Below are 15,025 nucleotides of genomic sequence, written 5' to 3'. Positions count from 1 at the left end.
AAACCAGCAGCAAAATTATTTTTTTTTTTAAAAAATATTCTTATTAATAAAATCAAATCTGGTTATTATTATTTTTTTATTTTTGACCCTTTTATAATTACATATTAAAAATGTGAAGATATTAAAGAATAAGAAAAACTATTTTTAATGTTTTATTAACATTCTTTTTATATATTTTAAGTTTTTTATTAAAGTTTTAAAATTAAAAATAAAAATAAATAAATTTAGAGGATTATTTATTAAAGTTTAAATGATGTTTAAATTAATTTAATTTAATTTAGAAAGAAATGCACGTGATGTAAGCGAGAAAAAAACAAACAAAAGAAAAGAAACGTTCCCTGTACGATAAAATTATAATTTCACACACCTTTTGAGAATAATAAAATATTTATACATCTTTTGAAAACCCATAAATGGAAATAATGAAATATCGATACGTTTTTGAAATTCAGAAATTTCACCTGTGAGACACCGTCGATTTGAAAACAAGTACAGCCTGGGGTAAACTATAAATTTCCTTCGAATAAAAGTTAATGAATGTTACACGATTACTTTTTAAATGAATGTTACACGATCACCTTTTACAGACTGCCACATACGTGGTGGCCCACATAGTTACCCAATAGATAGCAACGTGTTGGAACCGACTCGTCGCCTCTTCGCTTCGCTGCCTGCGAATCGGCTAGCATCCCCCTTTTCGCTACTTTCATCGGCGCCCGGAGGCGAGCCCCTCCGGCGAGAACCCACCGACAGATAGGAAGCCAGCTCGTAGGCCGGAGGTACTTGCCTGCAAGGATTTCTCTTCCAGTAATTAAGGCTCCTTTTTCCCTTTTTTATTTCTGTTTGGGTAGATTGCATTTGATGGAGAATGAGAGGGGTAAATAGGAGGAACTAGAGTATAGTCTTTAAGGTCCTATGATCTAGAGGTTCTTTTTATGATAGTAAAAGGTGAGCAATTTGGATTTCAGAATGTTTTCGGTGAGATAGCTGAATCTCCCATCATTGTGGTGGATTTAGCAAATTTCTATATAAAGGTTTTATTCATACAGAATTTTGGCTGCTATGGGGGGATTGGATTCTTCAAGTATGGAGACTGACCTTGATCGTCCCAACATTGAGGAGTATCTTACGACGGAGACAATTCGGGAAGTTCCAAAGAAGCTCCATTTGTACTCTTTTCATCTCGATTACACTTTTTTTTTAAAAAAAAATATTTGATCAGATATACTTACTATAATATACTTTCATTGCTCAGGTCCGACCTTTTAGACATTTCCCCTACCCTCACTGAAGCTGCGGGCGCCATTGTGGATGTCAGTCTCTCTCTAACTTTCTCTCAATCTCGAGGATCTTTGGAGTTGTCCCCAGGGCTTGGCAGAGATGGTAAGCGCATTGTATTCTGTCCGAATCGGGCAGGGGTCGATCCCAGGGATTCACTGCCTAAGGCCTCGCCATGCGCTTGCCACCTGTGCTCCTGTTGAACCTCCCTCCATACGACATGGGGCCGTTGTAGGGGGGACTGTTAATGTGGTGGTTACACATTTTTTGAGGATCTTTGGAGTTATTTTTAATGTAAAAGCACTAACTTAAGGTTTTGACCTGAAAGGGCGACGTGATTTGACGTTTCTTTTGTAGTCTTTTGGTGGCTCTGTGATTTTTCCCGGGCTGTTTAATTTTCTAAGTTTATTTTCTTGCTAGAAACTTAATACATAGTGTGATAGTTGAGTTAATACTACCTGATTGAGCAAAGTTATGTTTTTATTGGGTCTTTTAAGCATTATTCTGTGATTGTTGTGATAAAATTTTTTGGTGGATCCTTTTGTTTTCTCCTTGAATTTTTCTTGTGATATGTAAACAGAAGGTTATTAGATGTTAGTGAGTGGTTGATGGCATGGTGTTTGGTAATCATGCATGATTATCAAAATCTCAATGCCATCTGTTCTTGTTCAGTATTTGGACTTTGTAAATAAGAAATTTATTTATTTTTACCTTTTTGGAAGTTGAATATGCTGAACATTTATCGAAAGCTAAATGCCATCTCTTTCTTGTTTTTATCAAACCCGTGATGGTTAGTTTTGTGGATTAGCTTAACTCTATGTATCCAAATGCTTCATGTTTTTGACTTACTTTGATTTTGATATTTAATTGTCTTTCATGGGGTACAGGACTCTTTTACGCGCTGCTTTAAATCAAATTCTCCGGAACCTTGGAATTGGAATATCTATTTGTTCCCATTGTGGTGCTTGGGAGTAGTTGTACGATATGGGATTCTCTTTCCAGCAAGGTCTGATTAGTTGTAATTTGATTTAGCAAAATCCATTATGAGATGCAAGTGCCTACCATTCATTTTAGATTTTGCATGAAATGTGTGTTTTCCTACTTTATCCGCAGCACACTTTATATTAATGTACCTTAGCTAATTTCTGATATGCCCCGCAGTGACTTATGCATGATGATCAAGTAGAAATCAGAACACTTTGGACAATGAGTAACTTCAGTTTGCTACTTGAATAGTAAAATAATTGTTCATCTAGTTAAATTCCAATTATTTCTGTCCGTTTATTAATGATATAACTCAAGTTAAGTGGCCACTTCCAGCTTGGAAGTGCAATCCTAGTCCAATTGTGAGAGTGTTGTTTCCTTTGCATAGAAAAAGTGTAGACTCAATAATAAGTACCAAGCCAAAATGGATGATATTTTTGTGGTGGCCTCCTAGCAACTTGGCTACCACCTAGGCATCTATAGTGATATTAATGAAGGCCCAACCTTAATGAACTGATTAATATACCAATTATTATGCATTGTTTTAACTCAGTTTGTCGTTCATGGAGTTAACTGCTAATTCTTTTTGTCAGATTCACAAGCCATATGGCCTTTTCAATACATTGTAATTCTATTTAATAACATTTCTACCATCATGTGTCATATTCGTCTTTTGTTTTATATCATGCAACTATGCAAGTGAAAAGGATGAAGAAATTACTTATTTTGATGGAGAATTCATGTTGTAGAACATACGTAATACATGCCAAATACACTATAATGAACATCAGCTCAAGCTTGCCTTGGTTGCTTGATGCGGATGGGAGGGTTGGAATCAGAGCTTTTCTTTCATAGGAAATTGGATTCTGGTTGACTCTGCTTTGCAGTGGAGGGTCAGTTCAGTCAGGGTAGTTCTCATATACATGAAACTTGGGAAGTATTGTAATCTGCAAAATGAAACTTGGGGTAGTTCTGATATACTTGAATTACCCCTCTAGGGGTGCATTTGTAATGTATGTGAGATGGTGAATTCTGAGCCTAATGCATGGATTAGATACACCATAAATAACTATGGATTAGATACACCATAAATAACTATCTGCGTCTATTTATCATGCCTTGGCTGGTTGATATCGTGCATTCAATTATTGATTGGCATGTGACAATGGTTACACAGCTTACTCTTGTTGTTCAACATTGATATAGGCTGTCAGTTAGTGGCCTAACAAGCGTTGCCCATGTTTTCCCAAACAATCACATTGTGTCTTACTTATCGCTTGCTTAATTCCACTTGGTATTTTCACCCTATTAGTTTCTGCAATGTAATCGAAACTAAAATACAAGAACTACTTTAAATTTTGAGATATTTATCTTTTGCATGCTTGTTCAACAAGTAGGATAATGCTAGTAAGGCTTATTCTCTACGGAGCTTTATCAGTTTAATTCTAATGAAATTGATTAATTTGTTCTTCATAGAGTTCCATATGATACTAGACTAGTATGGAGCCAACAATGAGTAAATACTAGGCTGGTACATGAGCCTGCAATAGGATGACATTTTGGCCAGCAATATGTTATATGTATGTGTTTCCATATAATGCTAGGTGTGTATTTGTGGAAGTAATCAGGGGCGGAACCAGAAAAAAAATTTCAGGGGGGCTGAATTGTACAGATATTTTTTTTACGACTAAATAAAAATATTTAATAATTAAAGTTTTACATCAACTCTTGCATAATATACGATACTACAGTCTACAGAAACTATACACATAAAGTCTGAAATCTAACGAACAAAGGAGTTAACCTCTAGACTCTAGTCTATTCATTTCCACTGTGTTGATCCCTCCAAGGCTCCAACTCTTGCATAATATATGTTGCTGCAGAAACTGCAGCCAAATAAACATGAACGTCACTCACATAAATCATAATATGCATGGAATTCTTATGAGATATAGTGTAGAACAGAGCAAAAAAAAAGAGGTTCAGAATTTTGAGGAATCAATGATGAACAAAGAACACTTTAATAGCAAATGTTTCTGTCAATACAGAAGCAATAAGAAATAGGTCTACATCTCATTTTGCAACCCACTTGATGACTAACAACAGGAAACACTCTCCATGCAAAAGCTATTAGCCATTTAGCCTATTAAGTTAATCACAACCAAATAACCAATTGATCTTATTGAACACTTAGGATTCTCATTTAAACCATATAACAGGTTGCAATACTAATACTTGCAATATCTGATTGAAATGATATTGTTAGAGTTTACCAAGAGTCCAAGAGACTAGAACTCGAGAGCCTTTCCCTTGTCCCACTTAATACTAGACTGATTCTCCATAACCTGATAAATTAACATTGAGAACATTTAATCTAACTTGCAAGAGAAAAAAACTAGAAGTTTAGGAAAGATTAGTCTACCTTTCTTCCATAGGTGAGCTTCATTTCCGGGTTGGCACAGAAGTCTGCGACGACTGACGAGTCGGTACAAGAGGAGGCAATTGGATTCTACGAGACTGCATTTGTTGAAAATGTTGTAATATTTGCTCATTTTCAATTGTAGAAAAAATATCTTTTTCAATGTATATAACTAGACTGTCATTCATCCATTCATCTCCCATTCTATTGCGTAAATCAGTCTTCACAGTCTTCATTGCAGACAACACTCATTCAACCGAAGCAGTTGCAACTGGTAAAACTAATGCCAACTCTATCATACGATAAACCAATGGGAACACCAAATATTTTTCAGTCTCAACCAATTTATGAGCAAGAATTCCCAAGTCATCAATTGAAGAAAAGTAAGGATCATCCCGCAGATTATAAAAGTAACTCATAAGTTGTTGTTCCAAAAATAAATAATCAGTACCACAGAAGTCCTCGGGATAAAAATCAGCAAGATGGATGAGTTTGTGAACATCAAATTGAGAGAAAGAATTTCTTGGATGAAGACATGATATGCAACCAAGCAATTCTGTACTAACTTCTGAAAAACGATTATTCATCTCTTGTATAATTAAATCAACAACCTATCATTCAAATTTGCAACCATGATAACATTAATAATCAATGAAATATCTTTTAAAAAAAAATATAGATTTTTAGAAATAATACCTGACAAAAAATCTCCACACGATAATGATGAAAATTGGTGATGAGTTGCCCTCTACGCCTACCATGACCACGAGTTAGCATGTTGTCCTCCATATCAAGTATTGGAATCATATACAATTCACAAAATGTGTTAACTTGTTCCAAAATTATCTGCCATCCATCTTCCCTGAAGTCTTGTAGTCGACATTTCACACTTCTAACCAAGGACATGGCTTGAACAATATTTTGATCCCCTTGTTGTAAGGAAAGTGATAACTCAATTGTAATTCCCAATATATACTTCATCAAATGTAACACAAAAACAAATTGATAACTCTCCATCTTCTCAATTAAACCTGCGGCAACACCTTTATTTGCAGAATAAGAGGCGTCATCATATACATTTCCTAAGACTTCTATCACTGAAGACCACATAGAGCATAAACGAAGTAATGTTAAGTAGTGTGATCCCCAACGAGTATCTCCAGGTCTTGCTAAACTAGTTTCTTGATTTTTTCCTTTTCCACTAGTAATTTCTCCACTTTCCAATTCAGCAATTATTTTATCATATTGAATCTTTCTAAGTTGATCTCTCCTCTTACAAGATGCTCCAGATATATTCACAATCATAGTGATATACCCAAAAAATTCACTCACAGTAAAATTGTCATGGGCAACAGCAACAAGAACTAATTGGAGCTAGTGAGAGAAACAGTGAACATACATTGCAAATGGATTTTCTTGTAGTATCAGAGATTTCAATCCATTGAACTCACCACGCATATTTGAAGCTCCATCATATCCTTGGCCTCTCAATCTAGATAATGATAAACCATGTTGCACAAATAAAGCATCAATAGCCATTTTCAAAGAATGAGAACTGGTGTCAGGCACATGCACAACTGCAAGAAATCGTTCAATCACACATCCTTTTTTATTCACATACCTCAAAACAACTCCCATATGCTCCTTCACTGAACTGTCCCTAGCCTCATCAACCATCAAAGAAAAGAATTTATCTCCAATATCATTGATTATAGCAAGTGTAATCTCTGAAGCACAAGCACGTGTTAAATCCTTTTGAATTTTTGGAGAAGTCAATTGATTGTTTGCAGGAGCATTTTGTTTTATAACTTTAGAAACCTCTTCATTTCGTTGACTATACCATTCAAGCAACTCAAGAAAATTACCTCTATTTGAAGAACTAGTTGACTCATCGTGTCCATGAAAGGGCAACCCTTGCTTCAATAGAAAGCGTGTCACATCCAACATTGCTGTTAAACGAGTTCGATAATCAATTTCCATATCGCGACTATGTACTCGTAAAATATTCCCCACACTATGCCTTTGATCTTGAAAAGCCTCAAATTGTATTCTAGCTTCATTGTGACAACTATTCACAGTCCCCATATGACGATTGAATCTTTCTAATGCCCTTTTCCAATTATTGTATCCATCTTTTATAAAGGCATTATCTACATTTTCTTTATTTAAAGGTTTGAAGAGATAACACCAAAAACAAAATGCAGCATCTTTTGATATGCTATACTCTAGCCATGTATATTTTTTATACCAAGTTCCTTGAAAACTTCTTTCTTGATTACCAAAAGTTGTTTTCGGATACACATGACCATTTGGTTGACAAGGCCCTCGGAGCGCATACTCTCTTCGAGCTTGATCTCGAATAGTAATATCAAATTCTTCAATTGGTTTTCGTAATCCCGGATCACTAACAATATCATCCAAATTCAATTCTACACGGGATTGATTTTCTACTTGTTCAATAGCATTCGGCTCATTAGAGGAGCTAGAGCCGGAACTACGAGTTCGTTTAAAAAATCTCTCCATATCCTACACAAATAAATAACTAAAAATAAATTATGTAATGAACAACTACAAATGTAATGGAAAAATATATGTTGAACTAAAACTTTAATAAACTACCATAGACCATAGTACAATTGCCAATTTAATAGAAATATAGAATACTCATGGAAAACTAAATAGTCTAAACTATAAATGTAATTCTGTATATTTTACAAAAAAATAAAATAAATAATAATGGAAAACTACCAATCTAATAGAAAACTAAATTACAATGGTAAATTCACTAAATTGTAATATGATATTATGTAGAGTGTAGGCTGTACATTTTCAAAAAAAATCAAATAATAAAAAAAATTTAAAACATAGCAAATCTAAGTTCTAACCTTGTGAAGAAATGGTGTTAAAGCTTGGAGTTGGAGCCTTAGAGTTAGAGTCGAGAGCGACTGCAAGTTGGAGGCTGGAGCCTTGGACTCTAGTCTCTAGAACCTTGGAGGCTTGGAGAGTTGGAGAGTTAGAGTTGGAGGAGAGTTGAGTAACTCGAGTGGGAGTGGGAGAAGAGCTGAGGACTGAGGAGGAAGAAGTGGAGTTAGGGTTTGAGGCTTTGAGCCGCCGTCTGCGAAATGTGAAGCAGCAGCAAACCAATTTGGGGCTTTTACGTTTTACAAACCCTGTTTAATGTTTTTTATTTTTTTATTATTTAATTTATTTAACAATGGGCCCCACTCTATTATTGTTTAATTAAAATTGGTAAATAAAAAAAAAAAAAAAACAGAACAAAACTCTTCGTCTTCTTCGCACACGGCGCACACACTTCACACTTCACAGGCCGCTAGGCCAGCGCACTACGCACAGCACAGGCACAGCCGCACAGCCGTCGCGGCACACCGGCACCAGCGGCGGCACATGACGCTCCGCCACAGGGCCATCGGCGTCCGACAATGGCAGTGGCCAGTGGGCGGCGTGCCGGCGTCCAGCGGTCCAGGTGGAGGTGGGGGGGCTGAAGCCTCCTCATTCCGGTGATGTATAGTGGACGGCAGCAAGTTGGGGGGGGGGGGGCTGAAGCCCCCCTCAGCCCCCCCCGTCGGTCCGCCACTGGAAGTAATGTATCTCATGTTTACACCATTCTTATATTGGAATCCTTCTAATAGATGCTGCTGGTGCTTCTCGTACAAGGTCATTACCATCTGTGGTTAGCTATTCAATTTTTTAATAAAAAAAAAATTAAGCAAAATCAGTTAATTAGATCAGATGCTTACACTTGACCATGTTTCTTTGGAGAGATGACAAATTAAAAAGGATGGAAATATGGAGAGGAGGTATGAACTGAAATTGTTCTTTTAGTTATCTCCTTGATTGAATGTAATTGAAGAGGATAGTCATTTTTTTAAAAAAAAAATACAACCAACAGGTGTTATTTAGCTTTCTGTCCAATTTTAGATTGATGAGTTACAAAGGATGGATGCCTAAATTCATCTATTTAAATAAATATCTTTCCTCTTTATTTGTCAAAGGAAGATAGAGGAAGATAATCTATTCTTTGACTGATTTCTCACTCTTAATTCATTATCTCTTGCCCCCAGTCCATCATTTGATATATATCTTCACAGAAACAGGATGCTAGTATTGCTTGTGGGATTTAATTAATGTTCATATTAGTTTTAATTTGGTTATTTAATTGGTCGAGGTTAGTTTGTGTATCATTTTATTGGCTTTATCTGGGGTTGAGGTGTGTTCTTTTAGTTTGATTTTTTTCTCCCAGGGATGAACCAATATCTATAGAAACTTGTAAATATCTTTTGTCGCCCCCAGGGCGTAGCGCAGACGGTAGGCGCATGGTATCTCTGGCGTAATATCCAGGGGTCGATTCTCAGGAACTGACGACCTGAGGTTTACCCCGCCATGCGCCTATGGCCTGTGTACCTGCATGAACCTCCCTCCATATCCGTGGGGCCGGCACTAGGGGGGCCGCTAAGGTAGCGGATCTACCTTTTTTTTTTTTTTGTAAATATCTTTTGTCTACTTGATGCTGTTATGCCCTTGTACAGCCTCTCAACTTCTCATTTTGCAGAAAACATGTCTTCCAAATATTTGGTGATCCATAAGTAGCTTTAGTTGGCTCGTCTCTTTATCCAATCTAATCTCTTGTATGTTTTGTAGAGTTGGAGTTTTGGCTCTGGGATGGATAGTGTTCTTTGCAGCCTTCCTTCCAGTACATTTCCTTATAAGAGGGCATGATAAATGGAGACGCAAAATAGAGGTACATCTCTTGTTGTACCTCAATTTATCTATTTGATAGTCTAATAGATACTTTAAGAATTACATACCATATAAGTAATTTTTCTAATGAATAGACGCCTTGGACAATGTATCTTAAGAACTTAATCTATTCTACATCATTATCTGTAATTGTCAATCTTTGATCGCTTTAATACTTGCAGATTCACATTTTCAGTGCCAAGTAGCTTGTTATTTTCCTATTCCATTATTTCTTAATTCTGTTGGGATGCTCTTATACTCTATCTTTCAGTATGTTTATGATTTAGGATTTACATTATACATTAGAGATTGCATGTGTTATGAATATCCAGAACAAGTGGAATGGATTGTTCTTCTTTTCCTTATATAACTTTAGATATAATGCTACAATTCAGGAGTTTACTGTTAAGTTGTGTGTGGGTCATCATTAGGAAAAAACATTGTTGATCTCTGCATGGATGATGTGGTTGATCGAATCATGAAAAACAATGAAACTAAAGAGACAGTGAAGTCCACAGACTCCATACCAAAGAGCAGTAAAAGTAAAATAGAAATGGGAAATAGTAGATTTCTTTCTTCTCGCTTCTAATTTTTTCCTTCCTTTTTGTTAAGATGTGTTGTTCATAGTAACAAGGCGCTAATATCAATCAGAATTCCTTAGATCAATCGGTCATTAACTCCAAATTGATGCCTCTTGAGACAATGGTGTTTTGTGAGCAGTCCTAACCAAAATTTAATGGTTTGTCAATTTGAGTGGAGGTAGATTCATTATTAAAGATTGGTAATTTTGTCAGTCTCATGACCAGAGAGTTTTGATGAGAAGCAGACCTGTTTGCTTTTGATGTTCATATTTTGAAGTTGTCACATATTTTGATCTTCCATACATGTTAAAAATCATTGATACAGAACCTAAGGCACTTTACCCTGTTACTCTTTTTCTTGCAATACTTTTGCTTTAGAAGGATGCAATTTAAGTAGCAATTGTATCAGCTGCAAACACTTATTGACTGATGTTTTAATTTGTATTAACTTTTCTATACTTACATACTGTTTCCATTCACTATGTGCTGATCTCTATTTGTTTCTTCTGTGCAGAGGAAACTGGTTGAAATGATGTGCAGTGTTTTTGTTGCTTCATGGACAGGAGTGATCAAATACCATGGACCACGTCCAAGCAGACGTCCGCAGCAGGTTCTTCATGTTCTCGTAGATCTTATAGATGGTAGTTTTCAGCCTCTTTTTATCTGGAGTGTAATATTTAACAGGTATTTGTTGCCAACCACACTTCTATGATTGATTTCATCATCTTAGAACAGATGACAGCATTTGCTGTTATCATGCAAAAGCATCCTGGTTGGGTTGGTGAGGCTCTACAATTCCTTTACCTGGCCCTTATTCTGTTCTATTAACTGACCTGAGAAATAATAAATGCTTGAATTGGTGCACAGGATTTATTCAGAAGACTATTTTAGAAAGTGTGGGCTGTATTTGGTTTAATCGCACTGAGTCCAAAGATCGTGAAGTCGTTGCTACAAAGTAAAATTTCTATTGATGATGGTGTGAGTTCTGGTTTGCTTGTTTGTGGTTATTGACCGCTCTCTGAATTTTTTTTCTAGGATAAGGGAACATACTCAAGGAGTTGACAACAATCCTCTTCTCATATTTCCTGAAGGAACTTGTGTAAACAACCATTATACTGTTATGTTCAAGAAGGTTAGTACCCAATTTATATTCCTACATTTTATATAAACATGATGTCTCAACTTGCTTAGATATAGAGAGATACAATCTTGACTCTCTATGCAAAACTTGATTTTCCTCTTTCATTGAAACTTAGATAGAAATTCACATTGGCTTATATGATTAGTAATAGTCTTATTCTTACCAACTTGGCATTTATCTGCATACCACACCACCTTAAAGTTGTTAATCTTTGCACTATATTTGGTGATGGAAATTATCTTCTGATCCCCTTAATGCATCATAGCATTTCGTAGATGAATGCCATGTTTTGCTGTAAAACAAGGCATGAAAACATACAAACCAGATGTGATTGTCTTTGTTACACAAAAGAACTGGCCAACAGATTGGTATAATCCCATTTTTAACTTCTCATCCTCAACTGTATAGGAAGCGGGTAGGATTTTTAACTTCTTCCTCGTCCCTCACCATGCTTCTCATGCGGGTTAGCTTCTATTTGTTTATTAAAACGTCATTGAACTCTAACCAAACTCAGTTTTTTTTTTCTAAGCTTGACTAAAGACATTGTTGTCTTTATAACTTAGTTAAAATAATATAATATATAGAAGATATTATTTTCTCACATTTTAATATATTATGAGATAATATGCAATCATAAAAATTGTATGATATCAAAAACAATAAACACAAATAAATCATAAATATGAACAAACACACACTTGCTGTATTTTCTATATATTTTAAAACAAAATTATAATCAAACTTTAGAGAAGTTGATAACAAGCTATTGTTCATTTTATGACCGTTAATGAGCTGAGTTCATTAATATTCAAGCTTCTTTATTTATTTATTTATTTATTTATTATTATTGAATGAACCTAAATGAGTTCACGGATTATTAAGCTTGTTCACTCATATCCTATTCATTAAGAGTTATTATGGTGACACCCTATTGTTAGTTATACATATAGTTAAAATTTCTGTTCATGTACTTCAATGTAACTCAACAGGCTCTTCTGTGCTTCTTTTATTCATTCTTGAAGATTCCACCATTTCCTAAGGAACTATTTCTTTAGTGTTCTTGTTTTCTTCATGTTCTTTAACGAATGTCCTTTACGATCCATTTTCAGGGTGCTTTTGAACTTGGTTGCGCTGTGTGCCCAGTAGCAATCAAGTACAATAAGATTTTCGTGGATGCTTTTTGGAACAGTAAAAAGTAATAAATCTTCTTGTGATAACATTTTCACTTCTATGTTGTTGTATAATAGTTACAATGGAACATCAAAATTTATCACCATCCTACCCTTTTGTAAGTTGTGCTAATGTTTAAACAGGCAGTCTTTTACTACACACTTAGCTCAGCTTATGACATCATGGGCCGTAGTCTGCGATGTGTGGTACCTGGAACCTCAGTACATACGACCTGGCGAGATTCCTATCGAGTTTGCTGAAAGGTAAAGTTTCATTTTCTGAATATTGTTAGCTGAAATAATTTCATCCTATGCCAACTCAAGCTGCTTCTCTGCCTGTTGAATGATCCTACTGAAAAGGGTTCGAGACATGATCTCCGTTCGGGCTGGTCTCAAGAAGGTTCCATGGGATGGTTATCTGAAGTACTTCCGCCCCAGCCCCAAGCTCACAGAACGCAAGTATGAATATATCGACTTATAATGCTTAGAACAAATTACAAATTTACATGCGAGCAAGCATTTGATTGTTTAACCTGATTTTATGCTTAGAACAAATCGCTTTCTACAAATCACTACCTGGGCATTGTTTAGTCTCTTTCCACCGTAAGTAGACTGGGTGGATACAACACGGTTGCAACTTTTGTCGATCAATATCAGTGGGCACGGATAATATTGGTATCAACATGGGTAAATGTTACTGTGCCACATCTACCGGTAAAGTTCCGATAGTGTCAACTGAGATTGGACTTGTCTAACCTAAAATACCGACCAAGAGAGGAAGATTTTTTCCTCAAAACTCATCCTTTGATAGCATCCGTAGATCACAGAGAGTAGATGAATTCTTTTGAAGAGGGAAATAAAAGAGAGGGGAAACACTAGTTGGAGCACCAACTTTAGCTAAAAAGTGTAATGGTATTTATCCAGTTTTAATTTTGCTAGATTGAATTCATTTCAGAGTCGTGAATCAAGATATATTTAAATGCTTCAAGAACTAATGCTCCCATTCGATGCATGACATCCATTTTACATATATATATTCCATAATTTTAATGAAAATTTCTTACTATAAGTTTATACTTAAACATCCCAAGTGGAAGGAAATTACAGAATTAAAACTCGCGTCGTCACACAACAGTCTTGCAAGCTTACTACATCTGGAGATCAACTTCTGGCACAAAGTGGACAGTATAAAATCCAATTCATCTGCAGCTTTTAAATTTTATGTTTCTTGTCATTTATCTACCTAACATTTCGAGATATTTGCAGTCTTTTCTGAACTCATGCTATTCCTTAACTATACAATCTGCTTCCTGTTTCTGAAACCTTCTTCCCTCGATTTGCAGGCAGCAGATTTTTGCAGAATCAGTCTTAAAGCGATTGGAGGAAAAATAAAGTACCTTCATAACTTTATTCTCTGTGCTTTGTGTTGTTGGACTCTTAGACTCGAAAATTCTTGCCTTCTGCTCCCAATTTCATCAGTTCGTTGAGTTAGAAACATTTTCTAGATTGATGGTTATTGACTTACAATGTCGTTGAGTCACAAATCTCGATCTCTCTATTTAGCCTAAGAATAGACTTAGAAGATAAATGGGACAAAATTGAATCTCCTAGACACTGCGAGCTAGCTCTCTGGTTCAGTTGAAGTTCCAAGATTCATTTTCATCTCGTTTGCAAGTTTTTTCAGTTTGAACGGGATAGTCAAATCATGCTCGGTAACCATGGTTAGTTCGACTAGTCTCTTGATCATGCATCATAAGATTCTCTTTATAGCACAATAATACACCTCCTATCCGTATAATTACAAATTAACACTTCTAAAATAATTTATTATACTTGCGTTAATTAATTATATATTTTTTTAGTATCATTTTCTATTATTCTTAGTTTAAATAATATTTAGACATCAGAATATAATATACATAGTATCTTGCAGTGTTTGTAAAATCACGATCCGGGATAGTAGGATCCTACGATCCGGAAGTATAAATCAATTCTGGATCATGCTGAATTGATTTTTGTAGTAGGATTGTAGAAGGATTAGTAGGATTGGAACATGATCGGTAGGATTGGAGTAGAATCGGTGAAAGTTTTGAGGGGTCATGACTTTTAACTTGGATTGAACCACGAGACCTATAATATATTAAATTGAAGTTCATTTAGAGGTCTATAGTTAATTTCAAGGTTTACCCTTAACTATCAAGCTCCAAACTCAAAGAATATCATTTAAAGTATTTTCGGATATCCAGAAGATTGTCTTCTTTTTATTAGTTTTTTTTTTCATCTTTTGCATAGTTAGGGTTAGAGTTTTGAGATTATTTAAATATATAGTTAATTATTTTTAAGTTAGTTTTTTATCAATAATATTTTATCATTTCTTTTTTCTAAAATGATAAATTTTTGGATGTCTATTGTTTAGTATTCTACAGAATAAAAAAGTCTTTAGAAGATTATTTCTAATGTTTATATTCGAATCAAAGGATTCAATAGTTTATACTACGTTAGGTGTTTTATTGACATTTAAATTGAATCATCTTATAAATCAAGGAAATATTTTTGAGGTTGAATGTGATTATTATTATTATTATATTAATAAAAATTTTATATTATATTATTTTATGATATGAAAATATAAATATTATTGAGTGTTATTGTATGAGAATGATAATTAAATTATTAGTTAATTTAAATTTTTACA

General features: G+C 35.0%; 1 protein-coding gene across 2 annotated transcripts; it reads left to right on the top strand.

The window, feature by feature from the left end:
- Positions 1-618: 618 nt before the first annotated feature.
- Positions 619-13,992, top strand: LOC122015293 (glycerol-3-phosphate acyltransferase 9-like). 2 transcript variants are annotated; one of them, XM_042572102.1, is made up of 13 exons: positions 619-779; positions 1,050-1,169; positions 1,256-1,313; positions 2,166-2,284; positions 9,341-9,440; positions 10,535-10,630; positions 10,705-10,801; positions 10,888-10,975; positions 11,056-11,152; positions 12,271-12,356; positions 12,475-12,594; positions 12,691-12,789; positions 13,674-13,992. In XM_042572102.1, the coding sequence occupies exons 2-13, from the start codon at positions 1,063-1,065 to the stop codon at positions 13,720-13,722; spliced, it is 1,116 nt and encodes a 371-aa protein (XP_042428036.1). In that variant the 5' UTR covers positions 619-779; positions 1,050-1,062; the 3' UTR covers positions 13,723-13,992. The 2 variants fall into 2 exon arrangements, with proteins under 2 accessions (XP_042428036.1, XP_042428037.1); XM_042572103.1 differs by having other exon boundaries at positions 657-807.
- Positions 13,993-15,025: the final 1,033 nt, after the last annotated feature.

This window comes from Zingiber officinale, chromosome 8B (genome assembly GCF_018446385.1).
Source record: "Zingiber officinale cultivar Zhangliang chromosome 8B, Zo_v1.1, whole genome shotgun sequence".
NCBI lineage: Eukaryota > Viridiplantae > Streptophyta > Magnoliopsida > Zingiberales > Zingiberaceae > Zingiber > Zingiber officinale.
The sequence above is the reverse complement of the archived record's forward strand: the minus strand, read 5'-3'. Positions and strand labels throughout refer to the sequence as shown.

Excerpts from the sequence above, each read along its gene's own strand:
- LOC122015293 (XM_042572102.1), top strand. The coding sequence starts at position 1,063 with ATGGGGGGATTGGATTCTTCAAGTATGGAGACTGACCTTGATCGTCCC. Across the intron at positions 10,631-10,704 it reads CAAGCAGACGTCCGCAGCAG|GTATTTGTTGCCAACCACAC; the intron begins GTTCTTCATGTT and ends AATATTTAACAG. Across the intron at positions 10,802-10,887 it reads AAAGCATCCTGGTTGGGTTG|GATTTATTCAGAAGACTATT; the intron begins GTGAGGCTCTAC and ends ATTGGTGCACAG.